Source organism: Emydura macquarii, unplaced genomic scaffold (genome assembly GCF_026122565.2).
Source record: "Emydura macquarii macquarii isolate MOO-44397 ecotype Brisbane River unplaced genomic scaffold, CSIRO-AGI_Emac_v2 contig_1027, whole genome shotgun sequence".
NCBI lineage: Eukaryota > Metazoa > Chordata > Testudines > Chelidae > Emydura > Emydura macquarii.
The window spans coordinates 9,062,322-9,081,431 of NW_027131164.1; the positions used below are offsets into that span (position 1 = coordinate 9,062,322).

The following is a 19,110-nucleotide window of genomic DNA, read 5'->3' on the forward strand; positions in this document are numbered from 1 at the left end:
TGAAAATGATTAGAGTGCTGGAGAACATGAATTATGAGGAGAGGCTGAGGAAACTAGGCTTGTTTAGTCTGCAGAAAAGAAGAGGGAGAGGGGGTTTGGTTACGGCTTTCAACTAACTTAAGGGGGCTCCAGGGAGAAGGAGCTAGGTTGTTCTCAATGGTAGTAGATGACAGAAGAAGGAGCAATGGTCTGAAGTTGCAGTGGGGGAGGTCTAAGTTGGATATTAGGAAAAGCTTTTTCACTAGAGGGGTGGTGAAGCACTGGAATGGGTTATCTAGGGAGGTGGTGAAATCTCCATCCTTAGAGGTTTTTAAGGTGCGGCTTGACAAAATTCCTGGCTGGGATGGTTTAGTTGGGGTTGGTCCTGCTTGGAGCAGGGGGTTGGACTAGATGACCTCCTGAGGTCCCTTCCAACTCTAATATTCTGTGGCTTAGTACACACTTACCAGGAAATTTGGTGGCAGTTGACTAAATCCTTTTCTGCGTGCCATCTCCACTACGGGCATTCCCATCAACACAGTGCTATGCCTTTTGAGGAGGTCATTTAATTTAATCAACTTCCAGGTTGATTGAGTGGGTCTTCACTACTGCTCAGTTGATCCGGATAGATCACAGATCATCAGCGAATTTGCTGCCATCAGTGTGCACATACTCTGATTCCTTGCCACCACTTCTGTCATGTGCCTGTCATTATGATACTTTGCCTTGTGATAAGATGAAATGCACAACATCCTTTTAAGGATTCTGTAAATGCTTCCCAGTAGATGACCCTCAGTAGTTATGAAGGCGGAGCATACAATACAAGCCCTTATGCTAGGGAGAGGTAGTCCTGAACTGGTTTCTAAACACATGCTGTTTATACAGGGAATGCTATAGAAATAATAGGTAATACAACATTTTCAGTTCCTGAATTTTAAATGTGGTTCCTATTCCATCTACTGGATGTCAAATAGCACTATCAGATAGGAATAAGAGAGTAAAATAAGACACTCATTTTTTATGGCAGTTATCTTACCAACTGTTTTAACGAAAAATGTTGAATGTCTCGTGTCACTGTTGCAAGGGATGGGGGTGGGTGGCTAGAAGTTAAAAGCTGCTTCATTTCTTTAAGACTTAATATTAACTCCCAGCTCAGGAACTATGAAGTAATGGCAGTGAGTTTCCAAGTCTAAATGGAAGAATAAGAGAAGATACTGAAAGTCTACAGGGGGTAGGATTTTAAGTGGCTACACTGAGCCAGCAAAAGCCAGATGAAAAACATTCTAGCTGTACATTGCAGGGAATTTGCTTGTCATGTTGGAGTTGTTACTCTTTGGTATAACAGTGTGCATCAAGATAATGGGAGTTTAAATGAGCGGAGAATGTATATAGGGTACAAACTATTGCAAGAAAATAGAGAGAGAATGATGCTGACGTACATTTGCACTCCTGTAAAACAAGCAGAGAGCAAGCATACTGCTTTAAATAAATTAGCTATCTCCCCTTCAAAAAAAAAAATCCCCAAAATAACTCTCTAAACCATATGACCACTGAAGCTCAATTAAGAAAAGAACAGCTCCAATTGTGCTCCTGCTGATTTTAAACAGTAATAAATTGCAGTTGATTACTGGTCAAGGCAATTTCTGAATAACAACAAAGATCTATTTACTGCACTTTTATTATCCCTTCTTTGTGTCTGCTGCTGGGATGCAAATCTCTCAGTGTAGGTATAACACATTAGAAAGCTGCCAAAGGCGTGGGTCCAGGCACTGGATGCCAGATAGGTATCAGGAACTGTGCACCTCTAATATATGGGTTCAAATTTATCCTAGGTAAAAATGATCCAAAGTTGTTTCCATTTAATTGCCGGACAGTGGTCTAGCTGGGAGGAGTCCAGCTCCCATTGGACAGAAGTTCACATCATAAAAAATATGATTGTGACTAATTGGCAACACTGTTCTCAGTACCCACACTGTTTTATTATTTCACTAAGTGAAATTAGAGCAAAATATTATAGAGGAATTCATTCTCCCAGGCTGTCAATCTAGCAGAATCACTACATTTATCTTTATGGGTGTGATTTAAAAAAAAATAAATAAAGACTAGACCAGCAGTTCTCAACCGGTGGTACGCGGAAGAAGGCTGGGTGGTACGCGAGCCGTACCGCACCACTGAATCCGCCGCCGGAAGTGCCCTCCCACTCACTCTCATGAGTGCCGCCAAAAAGGGGAAACGGCGGAAGGGTTTCAGCAGAGGGCATTGTTCCCCCCCCGTAACCCGCCGCCACCGAAAGTCCCCCACCGCCGCAAAACCGCCCCGCCCCCTCCCCACCCCCCCTTTTTTTCCCAAGTGGTACTTGACCTGACTGTACCTGACCTGAGTGGTACTCGGGGGAAAAAAAGGTTGAGAACCGCTGGACTTAGACAATCAATGTGCTTTACCTCAGTTGTTGGATCACTGAGTGGAGGGGGAAAAAATGAACATGGACATTTTTGTTGTTTTTATAGTCTTAAATCTACAAGTTAGATATATTTAACTTAACTATCTGAAACTGAATTATTCCAGGGCAGGTATATTAACCCTGTCTCTCATAATCTGATCCCCTTTCAGATGGCTGCATCAGCACTGCATCCTTAAAATACTCTGATAGCTGGTGAGCGGAAGTAAGGATACAAAACTTGCACTGGAAAGAAGACTTTATTTTTCTGAACAGTCCCTGTAGATCTCTCATAAGTTAAAATATATAGATCTAGATCTTACTCCTCTGTGTGTGTGTGTGAGTGCACTTTCATATAAAGTTATGAACATATGCTATTCTCATTACAACTTGTAAGGTGAAGTGAGAAATAGAGCACAAAAAAAAAAACAGGGGAAGGAAGGAAGATGATATGCATGCAGTGGTATTGAAAAGGAGATTAGGACTCTTCATATTCCTGATTCCCTTTCCACTTCATGCTCACCCAGAACATATAGGTAATTTTACATTTGTATGTGGAAAGGTTTTTATCCCAAGGGCAAGATTTTAGAGACACATTGCTCTCCCTTTCCCTTTCCCTCTCCCTCTTCCCCTCCCCCCCAAGAAAAGAAAAATTTTGTTAATCCTGCACTGACCATCTTTTATTTTACATTTATTGTGTTGCATGGGACCATGCACTGTAATCTCTTGTTGCCTAGGATGAATAATGGAACAAACTGCAGGTAAACCTTGGTCTGTGCAAGCAGTTAATGGTGTGCAAAAGTTCAGTGACAGCAATGCAACCAAGTGGAAGTCCAGGCTGTGAAGAATGAATTAGATCTTTTATTACCTTTGGAATTAGAAAGGATTATCCAGGTGTTAACATTAAAAGGATATGGGGAAAAAATCAGCCATGCTGTATTGGACACACAAAGTTTAGGGCCCATAGGTACCCAGAATTAACATTGAAGCATGCAGCAGGTCCCTTTGAAAATAAATCCATATTTAGATAACCTAATTGGTGATTTAAAGAGCCTAATTTTAAGCCCCCATTTTTGAAGATCTTGGTTAACATATAAATAAATGGTAATTAACTAGACAGTGTTTATTTTTTTCAAACAAGTGTTTTTCACCATGTGATACACCTTAGACACAATGGTGAGAGTTCCTCTAGCAATATAGAAATATATTTCAGTAGATATATTTGGGTAGACATTTACCTTTTTCACTAATTAAATGAGTTAAGCTTTCATTCCATCAGGAAGAGATGTATACTTCATATCTGTAGCTTCCAAACCACTAACTGGTGTGTTTTGAAAGAGACCATTTTCTTCTACAATATTCGGAAATATTCCTGTGAAATACTGTGCTAATAATTAATTGACTATTGACCTTTGAAATAATTGCTAACAACTTTTCTGACTCTGCTTGCAGGAGATGACCAGACAGAGAGAAAAGGCCAGGTTTTGATCCTTTTAGTGGAACAAGCTCTCCATTTCCAGGACTACAAAGCTGCTAGTATGCACTGCCAAGAGCTTATGGCCACAGGTGAAGTTAACCACTTTAAAAAAAAAAAAAAAAAAAAAGTCCTCTCCTGAATTTTCTCATACTGTGTAAAATGTAAAATATGTGATCTCAGGCTGACTAACTACATTGTTAGGTCTACCATGTTTTGTTTGCAGAAGTTAGAATATAATTGGTTAGAATATAGCAGGCATAGAATGCCCTGTTACCTACATAAATCACATGGACTACAGAATGTTTAAGCAACGGTGACTTCTGGAAGAATGCAGGTTTTCAGTTAGATTAACTCTATGTAATCTGTCTGCCAGAATTATTTATTTTAATTCAGATATCCTTTATTTTCGTGGCAGTATCTCATAAATCTATCCCAGCAGGGATTTGGTTTTAATTGTTTCCACAGTGGTTCATTTCCAAATTATTGTTGTGAGGGAGGAGAGAAGAAATTGTTTTTCATTTATCTAATGTGAATCCCCTGTATGATAAATTTGAAAGCTATTGTTCATTAATGAATATTCATTGAAATACTATTAAAACCCAAAGATTCCTATAGATCCTGGTGGCAAATTCCTTAATTTCCGTTTTGTGGAGACCTATTGGCCCATTCATTAATCCTTTTCTATGTAAATTCTCCTTCAAAACATGAGCACATTACTTCACGAAGGATCTGATTTCACCCTGAAAGAGTTAAATCAATTTAGAAAACTTCACAGTATAATGAAAGACCTATATCTTATATATCTTATCAAGCCATTGGTTGACTTACAGAAGTGATTAAATAGTGAGGAATGCAGTTATTGGTTATACAGTTGCTCAGGGGTCATGTTGTATTGCTCTGAAAATGTTTTCTCCTGCCTTTAAATAATGTTGGGGCTATATTCATAAGGGAACTTAGGTGTTGTAATGCTCAGCGTTGCAATACGTAACTTGTAAGCATCCCACTGCCTAGTGGGATTCACAACCCTGAGTTAGGCACCCAGGCTCCCTATACAATATGTGGGGATAGAGTTAGGCATCTAAAAAAGGGATTCATGGAAGCCAGCCCCCTGAACAGGGAGCCAACCCTCACCCTTAATTTAGGGGAGTTAGGTGCTGAACTCCAGACTGGAGGGAGTTAACTTCCTCTGCCCAGGATTCATAGTTGTGAATCCTTTTCTGGAGTCAGGTGCCTCATCCAGGTAGCCCTTTCTCAAGAAAGGTAGTGGTTGTGTCTTCCTTAAATTATACACACTAGCCCAGTGCTTAGAGCACGTACTTGGGATGTGGGAGTGCTGGGATCAAATCCCTGCTCTGCTGGATTCAGAAAAGGAACTTCTATCCAGCTCTCCAGCTCTCATGTGAGTGTCCTAGTCACCAGGCTGTGGGGTGTTCTGGGATGGGTCCCTCAATCTCTCCTGTTGAAGGTGTTCCACTTTGTATGAAATATTTAAATATTCATTTGGACAGGGAGAGAGTGTTACTTCATAGGCCAGTGGTTAAGGTGCTTGCCTAGAAGATGGAAGCCCTGGGTTCAAGTCACTGCTCTAAATTAGGTACACTGGGGATTTGAATCCAGGTCTTCCACATTCTGGGTGAGTGCTTTATCCCCTGGCCTATTGTGCATAAGGTGGGATACCAATACCGCCTCCTCCACATTGCCATTTGTGTGGGTTAGGTCTGCTCAGGGTATGCCGGCCAGATCAGGCCCTGTAGATGAGACAGACAGTGGATCACCTCGTTTGTGAATCCCACTGGGTTTAGGTGTGACTTAGGTGCCTAGCACTTTGGTGATGTCTGGAGTTAAGTGGCTTTGTTCATGCCCACCTGTGGAGATTTAGATACCTGGGGCACCTGCAGTGTTAGATGGCACCTGAGCAAGAGTTTTGTGAATGTCTGTGGTGACTAAGGGGCTGTCACGTGCCTCAGTCACTCTTGTTAATCTGGCTGTAGGTATTTTTAGTAACAGGTACTGTTCTTAGCTTTTCAATAAACACTCACACTGTGGAATTAAGAGCTCAATCCTTTTGTTCCTTAGTTAGGCCCAGGTCACATGTGGGCTTTTCATTTTTGAGTGGTCTTCCACAATTAAAGCTCCCCCCTGTCACAAGGCAAGTCCAAGAATTTGGCTGAGGGATTTGTAAGATGATGTACTGTGGCAACTCTAAACTTAATTAATTTTAAGTAAAGTGGGTGTTTGGTGGTGGGGGAGGTTGACATGTCTCCAGAACCTGTCCTACAATACGAAAAATGGATCGCAGTTATTTGTGCTGTTTGTACATAATTGTAAAGACTTAAACAAAGTCTGTGAACGATAGTTTCCCATATGAGCTGGGGCCACTAGACTTTCAGCCACTGAAAGGGATTATGTGCATTTTGGATAAGAGTGGTTCCTCTTCGTTCCTACCACCTGCATCCCATCCATCCATAGGGTAGCTAGTAGAATTGGTGGGACTTCACATTTCTCCTTGTCTGCCCAAATCTTGTTTTAGTTCTTGCAAGTCAAATATGGTTTATGGGTGGGGGAAGGTATAAGCAGAGATTGGAGCAAGGAATAATGGAATGCAATCTGTTCCTGTGCTTCTCCCCTCTACTCCCTGATGGCCCTGACATAGAGGAACTACATTATTTTATTTTAAAAGATAACTGATCTTTTCAGCATCTGAACTATTCTAAAAATGTTTAGTTTATGCTGAAGCAGTCTGGTCTAATTTTCTGAATATGGTATCAGTAAGTATAAATACATATGTATGGATGCACACACATGAACATGCACTGTATTGGTGCGTAGAGTATGTATAATGTTAGGTAGTTGACTTCCAGAGTTTTTTCTTTACCACTATGCGTGTGTGTCTGTCTCTCTCTTTCATGAAATGTTGAGAATTGACAAGAGAGGCTATACTCTCATCTGATTCTTTATAATGTAACCTTTGGTCATTGGTGAAGGTTGATCATTTTTTCTCAATATCCCCACAGTTAAATTATTGATTTTATGTGACTTTGCTTGGAAATCTTTTTGTTCCCTTTACAGGCTATTCTAAAAGTTGGGAAGTATGCAGCCAATTAGGGCAATCGGAAGGCTACCAAGACTTGGGTACTCGGCAGGAGCTCATGGCTTTTGCTCTTACACATTGCCCTCCAAATGCCATAGAGTCACTGCTGGCAGCAAGCAGTTCTTTGCAGACCCAGGTAGGATCTGTTTCTGTAAACTTTTCCGATATAAGCTGAATACTTATTTTCTGAAATAGGAGGTAACTATTTTGTTTTTTTATAAGCTTCCTATAAGCTGTCATCTATTTTACTGCAATTTTCTACCTTTCATTTCATATCTGAACAGTTAAATATTGTTTTTATAATGCATTTTCTATAATCAATAGATGATTATATCAAATAAAAATGCAGTTTCTTTTCTCTTGTAACTAGAACTGCTGGATGGGTGCTGTAGCCTCAGAGGTTTCTAAAATGCAACACAGTCTCGCATATTGTTGACAGAAGACTCTGTTCCAATTCTGTAATACTTAGTGTCTGATTAACCATTTGATTGGGATGTACAAATGCATAGTTCTTCTCTTTAAGTTCTTCAGCTCGGATAATGATTTTTGTTCATTGTACACAACCTCATTTGTACACGGTCTCATTAAATGTCCACTACCTGTTCTAATGTTTTCTGCAGGTTCTGCCAAACTTAGGGTAAATTCTGGCTCAGTTGAAATCAACGACAGAATTCTCATTGACTTCAGTGAGGTCAGGATTTCACCTATAATTGTTTTGGCTATTTATAATGATGATTTAGGACCTGATCTTGGTTTTAGCTCTGCACAGGATCAGGGCCCTAAATATCATATTCATTATACATGTAAAATCTGTAACATTCAGATACCTGTATTAGTCATCTTGGCAAAACATAATGAGGTATTTGCGAAGATTAAAATAAATGCTGTGGTTCAGTAGTTGAGTAAGTCAAAAAGTTAATTTCCATTGAGTTTGATCCTATTTTTGCCAATGTGGTCAAAGTTTTTTTTTCTGATTTGCTTCATGTAGGGTGCACTATAAAGACCTATTCAGAATTGAATTTGTACTCTGAAAACTCACTCTGTAAAAATTAGAGTGTATGATTCCATTTATTCATCTCTTCCCATTCCATACTGTCCTGCTGTCAGCAGAGAGGCTTAAGCTGCATCCCCCTCGTTATAAAACGGAGGGGAAGTCCGCAGGACTGTCTCTTTGGTGGCTCAGAGACTCTGGAACTTGTTTGCCTCTGGAGTCTGAAATAATCTAAATTTGATAATCTCCCAGGAACAGTGCAAAAATAGGAGTTTGATAGGGTTATTGGAGAGGGCGGTGGGTGTGCTTCACAAAATGATGAAGAGATAGTAAGGGAGGGGTTTTTTTGTAGGTGGCTGGCTGGCAGAGTTCCTGTTTGAATAATCATTTTAATGCTGCTACAATGTATTTTAATTATTAATTGTGTTAAGGTGCAAGGAGCTTTACATAAGTCTCATTTAATTATTTTAATCTAAATTAATTAAATACAATAATTTACTAATAGTAATTAATATTGAACATCAAAGTCCACTCAGAATTGTGTTGGTTCAGCATAAACACACAGGAAGGCATGGTCCTTGCTCGTAAGATCTAAGAAATGTGGGGGAAGTGGGGGTGGGAAACCTGGAACAACACAACCGTAATCTGATTAGGCTGATTACAAATACATTTCATTTTTCTTTCTCAAAATTGTCTATTTATTTGTTTTATTTATATTCCAAAAATGTGGTGGCTAAGGGTTTTTGGAGGGTGGCAGCATGATTGAAATTGGGGAGAGGAGGTGATTGTTGGAGTCAGAGAGAAGTGGGTAAAAAAAGAAGGGTGAGAAGCATGGGTAGAGACGAGAGTTTATGCAGCTGAAGGGTATAGTAGGAGGGATCAAGGTAAAGGGGATCACCAACTAATGGAAATACTGCAAATGATGGGTGAATGTGCAGGAAAGTTTGCCCATTAGGAACTTCCGTACTAAGTGTGCACTTACACACTTTCTGAACTTTATTGTCATGGATGGCCTCATTGATTTCAGTGGGACAGGCCACAGTATTATAGACAAGCACAAGTGTAAGCATTTGCAAGATTGGAGCCTGAATTTTTAGTGTATAAATAAAACAGTGCTGTAAACTCCACCTGAAATTGAAATTCTCTCAAACCATTTCTTAAGATAATATACAAACCAGAAAAAATAATCCTATTCAGTCTTCCATAGCTGCAATGGCTCTACAGTACCAAAAGGTTTGAAAAAGCAGTAAAAACTTACTTCTGTCAACAAAGTTAATATATGAGTGCCAGTGAATTTATGAGGCAAATCTGTTGAGTAAGAAGATGCCATTTTCGAGTAGTTTCTTTAAAAAAAAACAGCAGCAACAATAAAATGCAGTGTATATTTCATGGAAAATGCATATACAATACTAAGGGAAGATGGTTGTGTGCAGACATTTATATCAGTAGTTCAGCAGGATGCCACAATGACTTTTTTGATTTTCCTGGGAGTTTTACCATCTGAGGTCCTTGCTTTCTTATAACACTAGATAGCTTGAATAATTGTGTATTATTAGTTTGCATGATAGCAGAAATTATGTGTACCCCTTCTTTTCAGATTCTGTATCAAGCAGTGAATTACCAGATACGCCCTTCTGATGGAGGAGAGAATATAAATATCTCAGGACCTTCTTCGTTGATCACTAAGGAGTCTCCTCAGGTAAATTTTAAAGTGAGACTGTAAAATGCCCACCATTGCATTCTGTTTTATCTGTATCATAAGGAGAAACAGATTTCAAAGATTTCACCTAGCACAGCATAGTGAACTTGAGGCATTTCCCTGCTTTATGCTTTGTGCTTAGCACTGGCAAATTATCTAAGGAAACAAACAAATTGATAAATTTTTAATGACGTTTTCTTGCTAATATATACACCGATGTAGTTTTGGACATCCGTGTCCAGTGAGGTCTCAGCTCTGTAGACAGAATAATTGAGAACATAAATAAATCCAAAGGCCAGGAATAGTGGAAAGCAAGACAAAAACCTAACATCATAAAATAAAGGAATAATGGTTAATGTTGAAGCTAACCTTGCAGTATGGCACAGATCAACATTGGTAAATAAACTGTATGACATATTTGAATTTAGCTTTGTTTTCTGTCTGCATATTATTCACATATAGACATTTTATTTTTTACATATTCATAATTTCTCAAACGTTTTGTATAAACCTACTTTCATAGATTATTTTGTGGCTTGAAGCCACCATTATGATCACCTTGTCTGACATCCATGCTAAATGCAGGCTATAGAATTTCACCAAGCCATTCCTGTATTAAGCCCATAACATCTGGTTGATGTAGTATATATCTTTCAGAAGCACTCTAGATCTTGATTTAAAGACTTACGGTGATGGAGAATCTGCTATATTGTACCTTATCTGTTGTTTATAATCTATGCATTTTGACTATTTGGTTCATTGGTGTGGTTTTCACCTAAATAATGTGACATTATATTTTCTTCTAATTGGATGGCTGAAGATTTTTAAACAGGGCAAGTGCTTCTGGTGCAAATATTCAATACCTGCATTTGATCATAAATAATTATTTCCAGTTCTTACCCAACGCTCCTGGTGAATTTTGAAGGGAGCATCAGTATAGAAGCACACATATTTTTGCCTCCTGGCCTTTCAAGATTATTTAAGAGAGAGTCTTTTTTTCTTAGTCCTGTTAGTACTAAAGGAGTTTAAATTGTTGCTCTTACTTAACTCACTGACTCCTTTTACTGTTGTTACATGGGTTAGTTTATATTTGCTTAAATCTTTGGCGCCAGGGTTTTTGTAGTTCTTCATCTGTTGAGTTGACACTGGTTTACATGATTTAATCTTTTGCACTTAAAATGCCATTTAGGGGAAAAGGAATTGTGTATTAACCCCCTTCTTCACTTCATGCTTTCAGCTTCAACACAACTTCAACAGTAGCACAATAGAATCTAAGCACCTTGTCCCCTATAACAAAGGTGTGACCATTAAATAGCAAGGAAGTGAAAATGACCTTGTCAGAGTTCTTTGGAGAGCTGAGAATTAGAAGTTTGGTTACTGTCCTCCTTTTAAAGGAATAGGTTTTTGCTGATTTGGATTTCCTTTATTTCCTCTTACCTTTACTGTTTCGTACAGTATCTTGGTAGTAGTCTTTTTTTTTTTTTTAAGTAAAAAGAAAAGCCTGTTGTTCAGATTCTATTGTCTAAGGTTTATTCAGGCAAAAATCCCATTGATTTCAAAGATCAACCCATGTATATGTGGGAATGTATCAACTATATATTTGTTGGTTTACCATTGATTGCTAAAACAGATTAGCTAACACTGTTGTTTTAACTAGTATTAGATGGATAAAGCAGATAAAATTAATATAAGATTGGCCTAGCTCCTTCAGCACATCATGTTTCATGGTCTCTAGAGCTCCAGTAAAAGATTTTTCACATTTTGCTAATTTAACTTTTTATCCTCCTGCAGTGAATTGAAATGAGGAGGTCTAGAAGCTTCTTCCTATTCTCAGGGTTCACTGGGATAGCATAGGTGGGAACATAACCATCCAGCTCCTGTGCAAACCCCATTGTTGAGAACTAGACAAAGCATTAAAACAATACTGTAAGGAGCAGTCCTTCATTGTCAGGAGGCTGGATTAGATCACCTAATTGGCATGGTCAGTCTTCAGCTCGTAATTCTTTGATGAACTATGCTCAGGAAGGGAAAGGAATTCCTCCATAATGATTACCTCTTGCTTATTAAATTCCTTTTCCCCCTTACTCTCTTGTTGTATGCTGTAATTACCTCAATGACTAATCTAATGGTGCTCAAAGAAAAAATCTTAATGTGCAAATTAGGGTCTTGATTCATGAAGAGTATTTCAGAATATTATAGCTAACATTATTAGATTAAAGTATAGTGCTTAGCCTTAGCTGTGTTACGCATTAACAGGAGAAATAATAACCACAGTAAATCACGCCTCATAAATGTGGGCTGACTTTATGCTTAATCTGCTTAATACTTAAAACTTGCATTACTTCTGTTGTAAAAATAATGATTTTATTTATATAGCTAAGTAATGTGAAAATGTAATTACTGTGCATTGGCACATTAGCACAAGAGAAGTTTACAATTTCACGAATATCGATGCTGTTCTTGGAAACAAGGTGTTAATTTATAAATTGCAGAGGATGCATAATTTGCAAACATTCTTCTGTAAAAAGTACAGATCTGCTTTTTGTATAAATGCTGTTTAAAGGACTCAAAGCTTCCAGTAGCTGCAGTTTAGCATTCTGTTTTGCTAGAATTAGATATCCAACATAGCATATGCTTTTACTTGAAAAGCTATTCAGATTTTAAAAGTTTGCTATATCTGAAGTCTCATATTAAAAACCACACTTATTAGCTTGTGACATGCATTGTGCTTACCCTTTTACTGAGCACCAAATACCTTTCAAGTGAGCTACAGATGTATGCATTATGTTTGGTGAAAGGCTCATCAAACTGAACACATTTAATGAAGAATTGTGGGTTTGTATATGTAAGGCCCAAGTGCTGATAGTGTATGTTCTCAGTGATTTAGGTGGAAGTCAGATTTAAAAATTGTTTTCAATAAATAGAAATGCACTAGTTAAGACAATGAAGGACAAGTTCTCATTTCACTTATACTGGTGCAAATTCAGAATTCTTCTTCCAGTAGTGTCCCTATGGATGCGCCTCTTTAGGTGTATTTGCATCCCTGCACCTAGAATCAAAGATGTTTGGTAGCAGTGCCCATACGCTCTTCCCATCTCGCATCATGTTTGGTGGTTATATAGCTCTGTGCCAAATTGCCCTCAGTTCCATCTCAACCACTCTTTGTCTTTGACAGAGCCCTTAGCAGAGCCTGTTCATAGTGACTTTAGTGTGTGTTTGTTGTTATAGTGGTAGTGTTAGTTACAGTTATAACCTTCTCTTCCCTCCTTTTATTTCTTTATTATTCAAAAAATATTTTTTCCATTAGAAATCTATTTACCTTTGGAGTAATATAGTTCCTCCCCCTCCCACAGACACACACACTCCTTCCCTTTAGGGAAGAAAACCATAAATGATGGCTATACCCGGATCCCCTGGGTTCAAATGGTGTCTGTCCTGCCGAGAGGCTATCCCCATGAGCAATGGGCACTCACATTGCATCCGCTGCCTAAGAGAGGCACATATACCTCAAATGTGTACACATTGCCTTAAGCTCAAGGCAAGAACCAGGAAAGCCCAGGAGCTCAAGCTAATGCTATTATGATGGAGAGCTCACCCCGGCCAGCTTCCGACCCTGGCCCTGGAACCTTTCAATCCCCATTGACGCTGATAACGGCCTCAGAGAAACATCCCCTGCTAACTTTGCAGAGGAAATTGCTAGAGGTTGCCAAGAAGTGGGCCCCAGGTTCTCCTACCAGGGAACCAGTCAAAAAGAAAAGATCCTAAATGCGCTTAATGTCATCAGTACTGACCCAGGCGCAGTTGAGTACTTCTGAGTGGGTGAACTAGTAGATGGTGCAGAGATGGTGATGTGCTCACTGCAACCTGTTTGACTTAGGAGCTTTGCTGCCATGCTCTAAGCAAGCTGGAACCTATGTTTTACTTCACCTCTAATCCCACATACAGGGAATTTGATTGTGAGTTTAAAAAGAGAACCTCATGGACTTTTTGTACTTTACGTAAATCTCTTTTTTTCCATTTTATTCTGACTAACTAATTGGAACAGTGTTTGTGGTGTGATAAATGGCTGAATTCAAACATAGTAGTTGTACCAGGGCTGACATTTTACAATAGAAGAAGATAGCATCCACTCCTAGAGGCATTAATGTTCTCACTTAGGAGTTTGTTTGCAGCTTCTTGTCACCACATTGCTGTTACTGAATTCTGGCTCAGTGTTAATCTTCCATTCAGTCCATGGTTTAATTTATCAATTACAAAATACATAAATATTAAATTACACAAGACAATCCAAAGCTGGCTGTGAAAAGTTACAAAGGGATCTCACTAAACTGGGTGACAAAATGGCAGATGAAATTCAATGTTGATAAACACAAAATAATGCACATTGGAAATGCATACAAAATGATGGAGTCCAAATTAGCTGTTGTCACTCAAAGTTTTTGGAGTCATTGTAAATTTAGTTTTCTGAAAATGTCCACTCAATGTGCAATGACAATCGTAAAAAGCTAACAGAATGTTAGGAACCATTAGGAAATGGATAGATAATAAAACAGGAAACATCATAATGCAATTATATAAACCCATGGTAGCCCATACCTTGAATACTGCATGCAGTTCTGGTAATCCATCTAAAAAAAGGTACATTAAAATTGGAAAAAGTACAGAGAAGGACAACAAAAATTATTAGGGGTATGGAATAGCTTCTGTATGAGGAGAGATTAAAAAGACTGGTATTGCTGAGTTTAGAAAAAAGACCACTAAGTAGGGGTGTGATAGAGGTCTATAAAATTGTTAATGGTATGGAGAAAGTAAATAGGGAAGAGTTATTTACCCTTTCACATCACACAATAACTAGGGTTACCCGATGAAATTAATAGGCAGCAGGTTTTAAACAAACAAAAGGAAGAACTTCTTCACACAACGCATAGTTAACCCATGGAATATGTTGCTGGGGATGTGAAGGCCGGAGGCATAACTGGGTTCAAAAAAGAATTAGATAAAGAGGATAGGTCTGTAAATGACTATTGGCCAAGATGGTTAGAGATGGAACCTCATACTCTGGCTGTCCCTAAACTTCTTACTACCAGAAGGTGGAATTGAACAACAGGTAATGGGTCACTCGATAATTGCCCTGTTCTATTCATTCTCTCTGAAGCTTCTGCCCCTGGCTCCATCAGAGACAGTATATTGCACTAGCTGGACCATTGGTTAAACCCGATACGTTCATTCTTATGCTCTTATGTCAGCAATGAAGCATCCTAGTTTAATTCATGGCTTACTCACCACATTAAAAAAAATCACAAATGCCATTGATATTTATTCATATGTAAAGGAAATTGATTGCATTCCTGTTCACCAGTGGTAGCAGTGACAAATTCAGCCTGAAGCTCTGATCATTTCAGCAGCTTTGTACTGGCCATTTCCTGTGCTTGCATGGAGTGCCATTGACTCCACTGGAGCAAGCGTCAGCCTGCCCAGAGTTGCTTGCAAGGTCAGGGCCTTAATATGACCATTCATTTCCTATATAAGACTAATAATACACAAAGACACTGTCAAGGTGATTATGAGGGTGTTCAATCTTTGCAACCCAATCTATGCACAGAGCTTATGCATATCATTCTTTCATTAATTTTCAGACTAAAAATAATTATTTCTCCTAATTAAAGACTAAAGCTGATGTTTTATTTTTCCTTTTTAGGCTTTACCCCATCAGAAGCTTAGAATTAGGAGTGTGTTTTTTATCTCCTATCATGGGCCATCTTAGTCATTAAAAGTTTCTTAAAGAAAGTTTTTTTTCTCCTCTGAATTTCAAATCTGCACAAGTTGCTTTGACTGTTATTGATAGCTATATATTTAAGGTTGTTAGAATTTAAATGGTAAATTATTTTACAAACAGCGCTTTGATACCTTTGTATGGAAAGCTCTCTATAAGTTCAAAGTATTAGTTTCAAAATTATTTTCTCTGAAATATATATTAAAATATGACTTACCAAAGTCACTAGAGTGAGCTAGGAATAGAAACTAAAGACTCAATATTCTGCCAGAAAGGCTGGACTATGGTTCTGCTGTCTTCAAGGATTAACCTCATAAGTGTCCCAGTGCAGCAAAATGTTTAAGAACATGCTTATGTCCAATCCTATTCAGCCAAACAATTAAGTATATGAATTTAGTGTGAGTTTACACACATGCTTAAGTCCTTAGCTGAATCAGCATGGGTTTCTGTGTTGGGCCAGGGTTATATTTGTAGGGCACAGTCTTTATTCTTTGTTATTTTAAAACTTCAGTTCTCTGATGACTCATACATTTTGCCACAGTTTTGCAAATATTTAGTTAAAATTTAATTGAGAAGTTGGGTAGTTGTTTCTAGCCCTTATTTTTTTCTGGAAATGTGCAAGCTTTGTGAAGCATCCTCTTGAAAATAGTATGATGTCTTACAAAAGAAAGAAACTAATTTTCTGTTTAAAAAAAACCAACAAAAAAAACTTTCAGAACTTTCAAAATAAGTACCAACAGTTACTATTTTTTTTAAACTTAATCTAAATATATCCTATTGCCATTTAATTTTCAGGAAGAGCAAAGATTCTGGCATATTTTGCTCAGCATGCAGTCACTTTAATCTGTTGAAGTGGGAATTGAAATTTCCAATTGATTGTTCAGAGGTTGGCAGGAGGTCCCCTCTTTATATCATCTTATTACTATTAATAATCAGGAAGTGCTCACATTTACAGATTTTGTTTCAGGCAGAACCATTGTTGATGCCTTTTTAATGCCAATGATAGATTTGTTGATAAATAGTCTTCCTTGTTATTGTACATTTAAAAACAAATCTAAAATAATGGGGCATGTCAGACCAGGTTAAAGCAGAAATAATTTGCTGTTCTCAATTAATCTTTTAGAACTGCTAAGAGAAGACAATCCTTTTAGAAAGGGCTTTATCAAACAGCCAGATAATAGTACCTGAAAAGTGTAGTGATCTCTTAAGTAGATGATCTCTTAACGACTTACGCCCACAATTTTGTGACTGCAGTTTTGATAGCTGGATATTCAGTTGCTACCATTTGTGAGCACAAAATTGCAACTGAAAAATTAAATAAAATGTAAAAGCCTCAGTGGAAATTGGGAGAAAAGAACTATTGTGTGACCTGGGTTATCAATTTGCCAGTTTGAAGTATACAGCACTACATTTAAAGGTGCTAGAGAATAAAATAGATTAGAGGTGAAATCCTGCCCCATTCAAGTATTTAACTTCATTGAGGGCAGGATTTCACCTAGGTCATTTTGGCCACCAGTCCTTGTTTAGTGTCTAAATTTCTGCCTCATATACTCCTGCCAGCATAACTAGTTATTGAGCTGAAAACTCATATACTCCTGCCAGCATAACTATAGAAAAGTGATTTTCTTTTGATAGTTTTAAATTCAGTATATTGTGTGGGGAAACTAACCATTATAACTTACAGGCTATTAAAACTTCAGCGATATGTATGTATATAAGTGTATTGTAAATATTACCCTACTGTACATTTGTGTGATTATCATCAGTGGAATATAATTGCACAATTTACAGTACACTGAAATCTGTTTTAAACTGTGTGGGGCTTGTAAAAAGCCCATGCCCAAGGGTGACCTGCCCATGCCCAAGAGCGACCCAAGCGCCTTGGAGAGGCACACCAGAGAGACCGCTGCAGGATTTGCGGAAACTTTCATCCTCAGACAATAAAAGAAAGGAGCCAAAGATTAAAGTTCCTCCTCATGGAGGCAGCTCTCCGTCCCTCCCCCAGGACATTGATGCCCCCACCAACCATTGTCACAGCACCATTCGCCAGCACCGAGGGGCACTGCACCTCTTTGGTCCCCGAGGAGTGAAAATTCTGACTCCGACTCCGAGGCGGAGTCCTACACCTCGCGGAGGAGTCAGCACCAGGACCAAGGGGAGTAATGGAGCCAAGAGATGGCTTACCTCTGCCCCATGCCTTGGGTCCCACAATGGCAGGCTCCAAGTCAGTGGCTGATTTGGACTTCATGGACCTTTCACCAAGCCCAAAGACCCGAGTCAGGTCAGTTGTTGTTCTTGGCATCAGGGATCAGGTACCACCAAGCTTGGTCGGAGACCGTCTTGCAGCCTGAAGCAGACATGGCATAGAGTATGACCTGGAAGCCAGACAAGGCACTGACTATGGCACCGGTATGGACATCGAGATTGATACTGCATACACCAAGGCAGGCTTAGAGTACCTGGTCCCGTGAGATCCACAAGGCACAGAGGGACAGGAGACAGTCCCACTAAGGCAATCATCCTCCTCATCTCCTGATGAGGCAGTCAAGGGCCTCCCCGGCACTGACAGCAGGGCCCATTAGGACCTCCTCTGTAGGGTTGCTCAAAACCTGGGTATTCAGGTTGAGGAGATCTCTGAAGGGGGGACGGACCCAGTGACAGATATTCTATCTCCATCAGGACCAGCCAGGGTTTTCTTGCCCCTAATTAAGACAATTGATAAGAACGCAAAGATGCTGTGACAAACCCCTGCCTCTATTACCCCAGCCACCAAGAAGGTTGAGTGGAAATACTTTGTACCATCAAAAAGTTGGATGATGTGGGATGATTGACATGTGCAAGTATGCGTCTTTCAGATTGAGGGCAGCATACCAATCTCCTGGATCCAGTGAGGGGATGATTGATGCCAAGGAGATCATTTGGAATCTCAACTTCTTCATGTATTTGTTGAGGTTTCTAGAATCGGTCTGAGACCACCCTTAATTGTACTTACCGTGCTGGCGGACCATCTCAGCAGGTCGATATCTGCCCACAAATGGTCTCTCCGCATGGATGTGTCAAGCAACATTTTCCATAGGTGTGGCATTCCCCAGACAAACTTATTCGTGCTGGAATGCAACAGGAAGTGCAAACAGTTCTGCTCCTTCCAGAATCTGAGCCCAGGATCAGTGGTAGATGCCTTCCTCATCCCGTGGACACAACATCTGCTCTACGCGTTCCCTTCGATTCCCCTGGTCCATAAGGTCCTTCTAAAGATTAGGAGGGACAAATCTTCAATGATTCCGTTAGCAACAGCTTGGCTGCGCCAACACTGGTGCTTCATGCTTCTCGATCTCTCAGTGGAGATCCCCATCAGCCTTCCACTAGTTCCAGACCTGATCACTGAGGATAAAGGACATCTCCGTCATCCGAACTTGCAATCCCCACACCTTACAGCGTGGAAGCTCAGTAACTGAACCTGCAGGAGCTGGAATGCTCAGAACAGATCAGAGAGACCCTCCTGGGAAGTAGAAAATCCTCCATGAGGTCTACATATTTAACAAAATGGAGAAAGTTCTCTATCTGATCCACTCTAAAAGGTACCTCTCCGGAGAGTGCATCCGTCTCTTTATCCTCGACTTCCTACTACACCTTAAACATCAAGGTCTTTCAGTATCTTCAGTT

At 39.3% G+C, this 19,110-nt stretch overlaps 1 protein-coding gene across 3 annotated transcripts in view; it reads left to right on the plus strand.

The window, feature by feature from the left end:
* Positions 1-19,110, plus strand: part of NBAS (NBAS subunit of NRZ tethering complex) — a 370,484-nt gene that overhangs the window by 151,577 nt on the left and 199,797 nt on the right. For all 3 annotated transcript variants that reach the window (XM_067544745.1, XM_067544747.1, XM_067544746.1), the window contains exons 33-35: positions 3,869-3,982; positions 6,963-7,120; positions 9,573-9,674. In XM_067544745.1, coding sequence (XP_067400846.1) covers positions 3,869-3,982; positions 6,963-7,120; positions 9,573-9,674 — 374 coding nt within the window. The remainder of the gene's footprint in view (positions 1-3,868; positions 3,983-6,962; positions 7,121-9,572; positions 9,675-19,110) is intronic.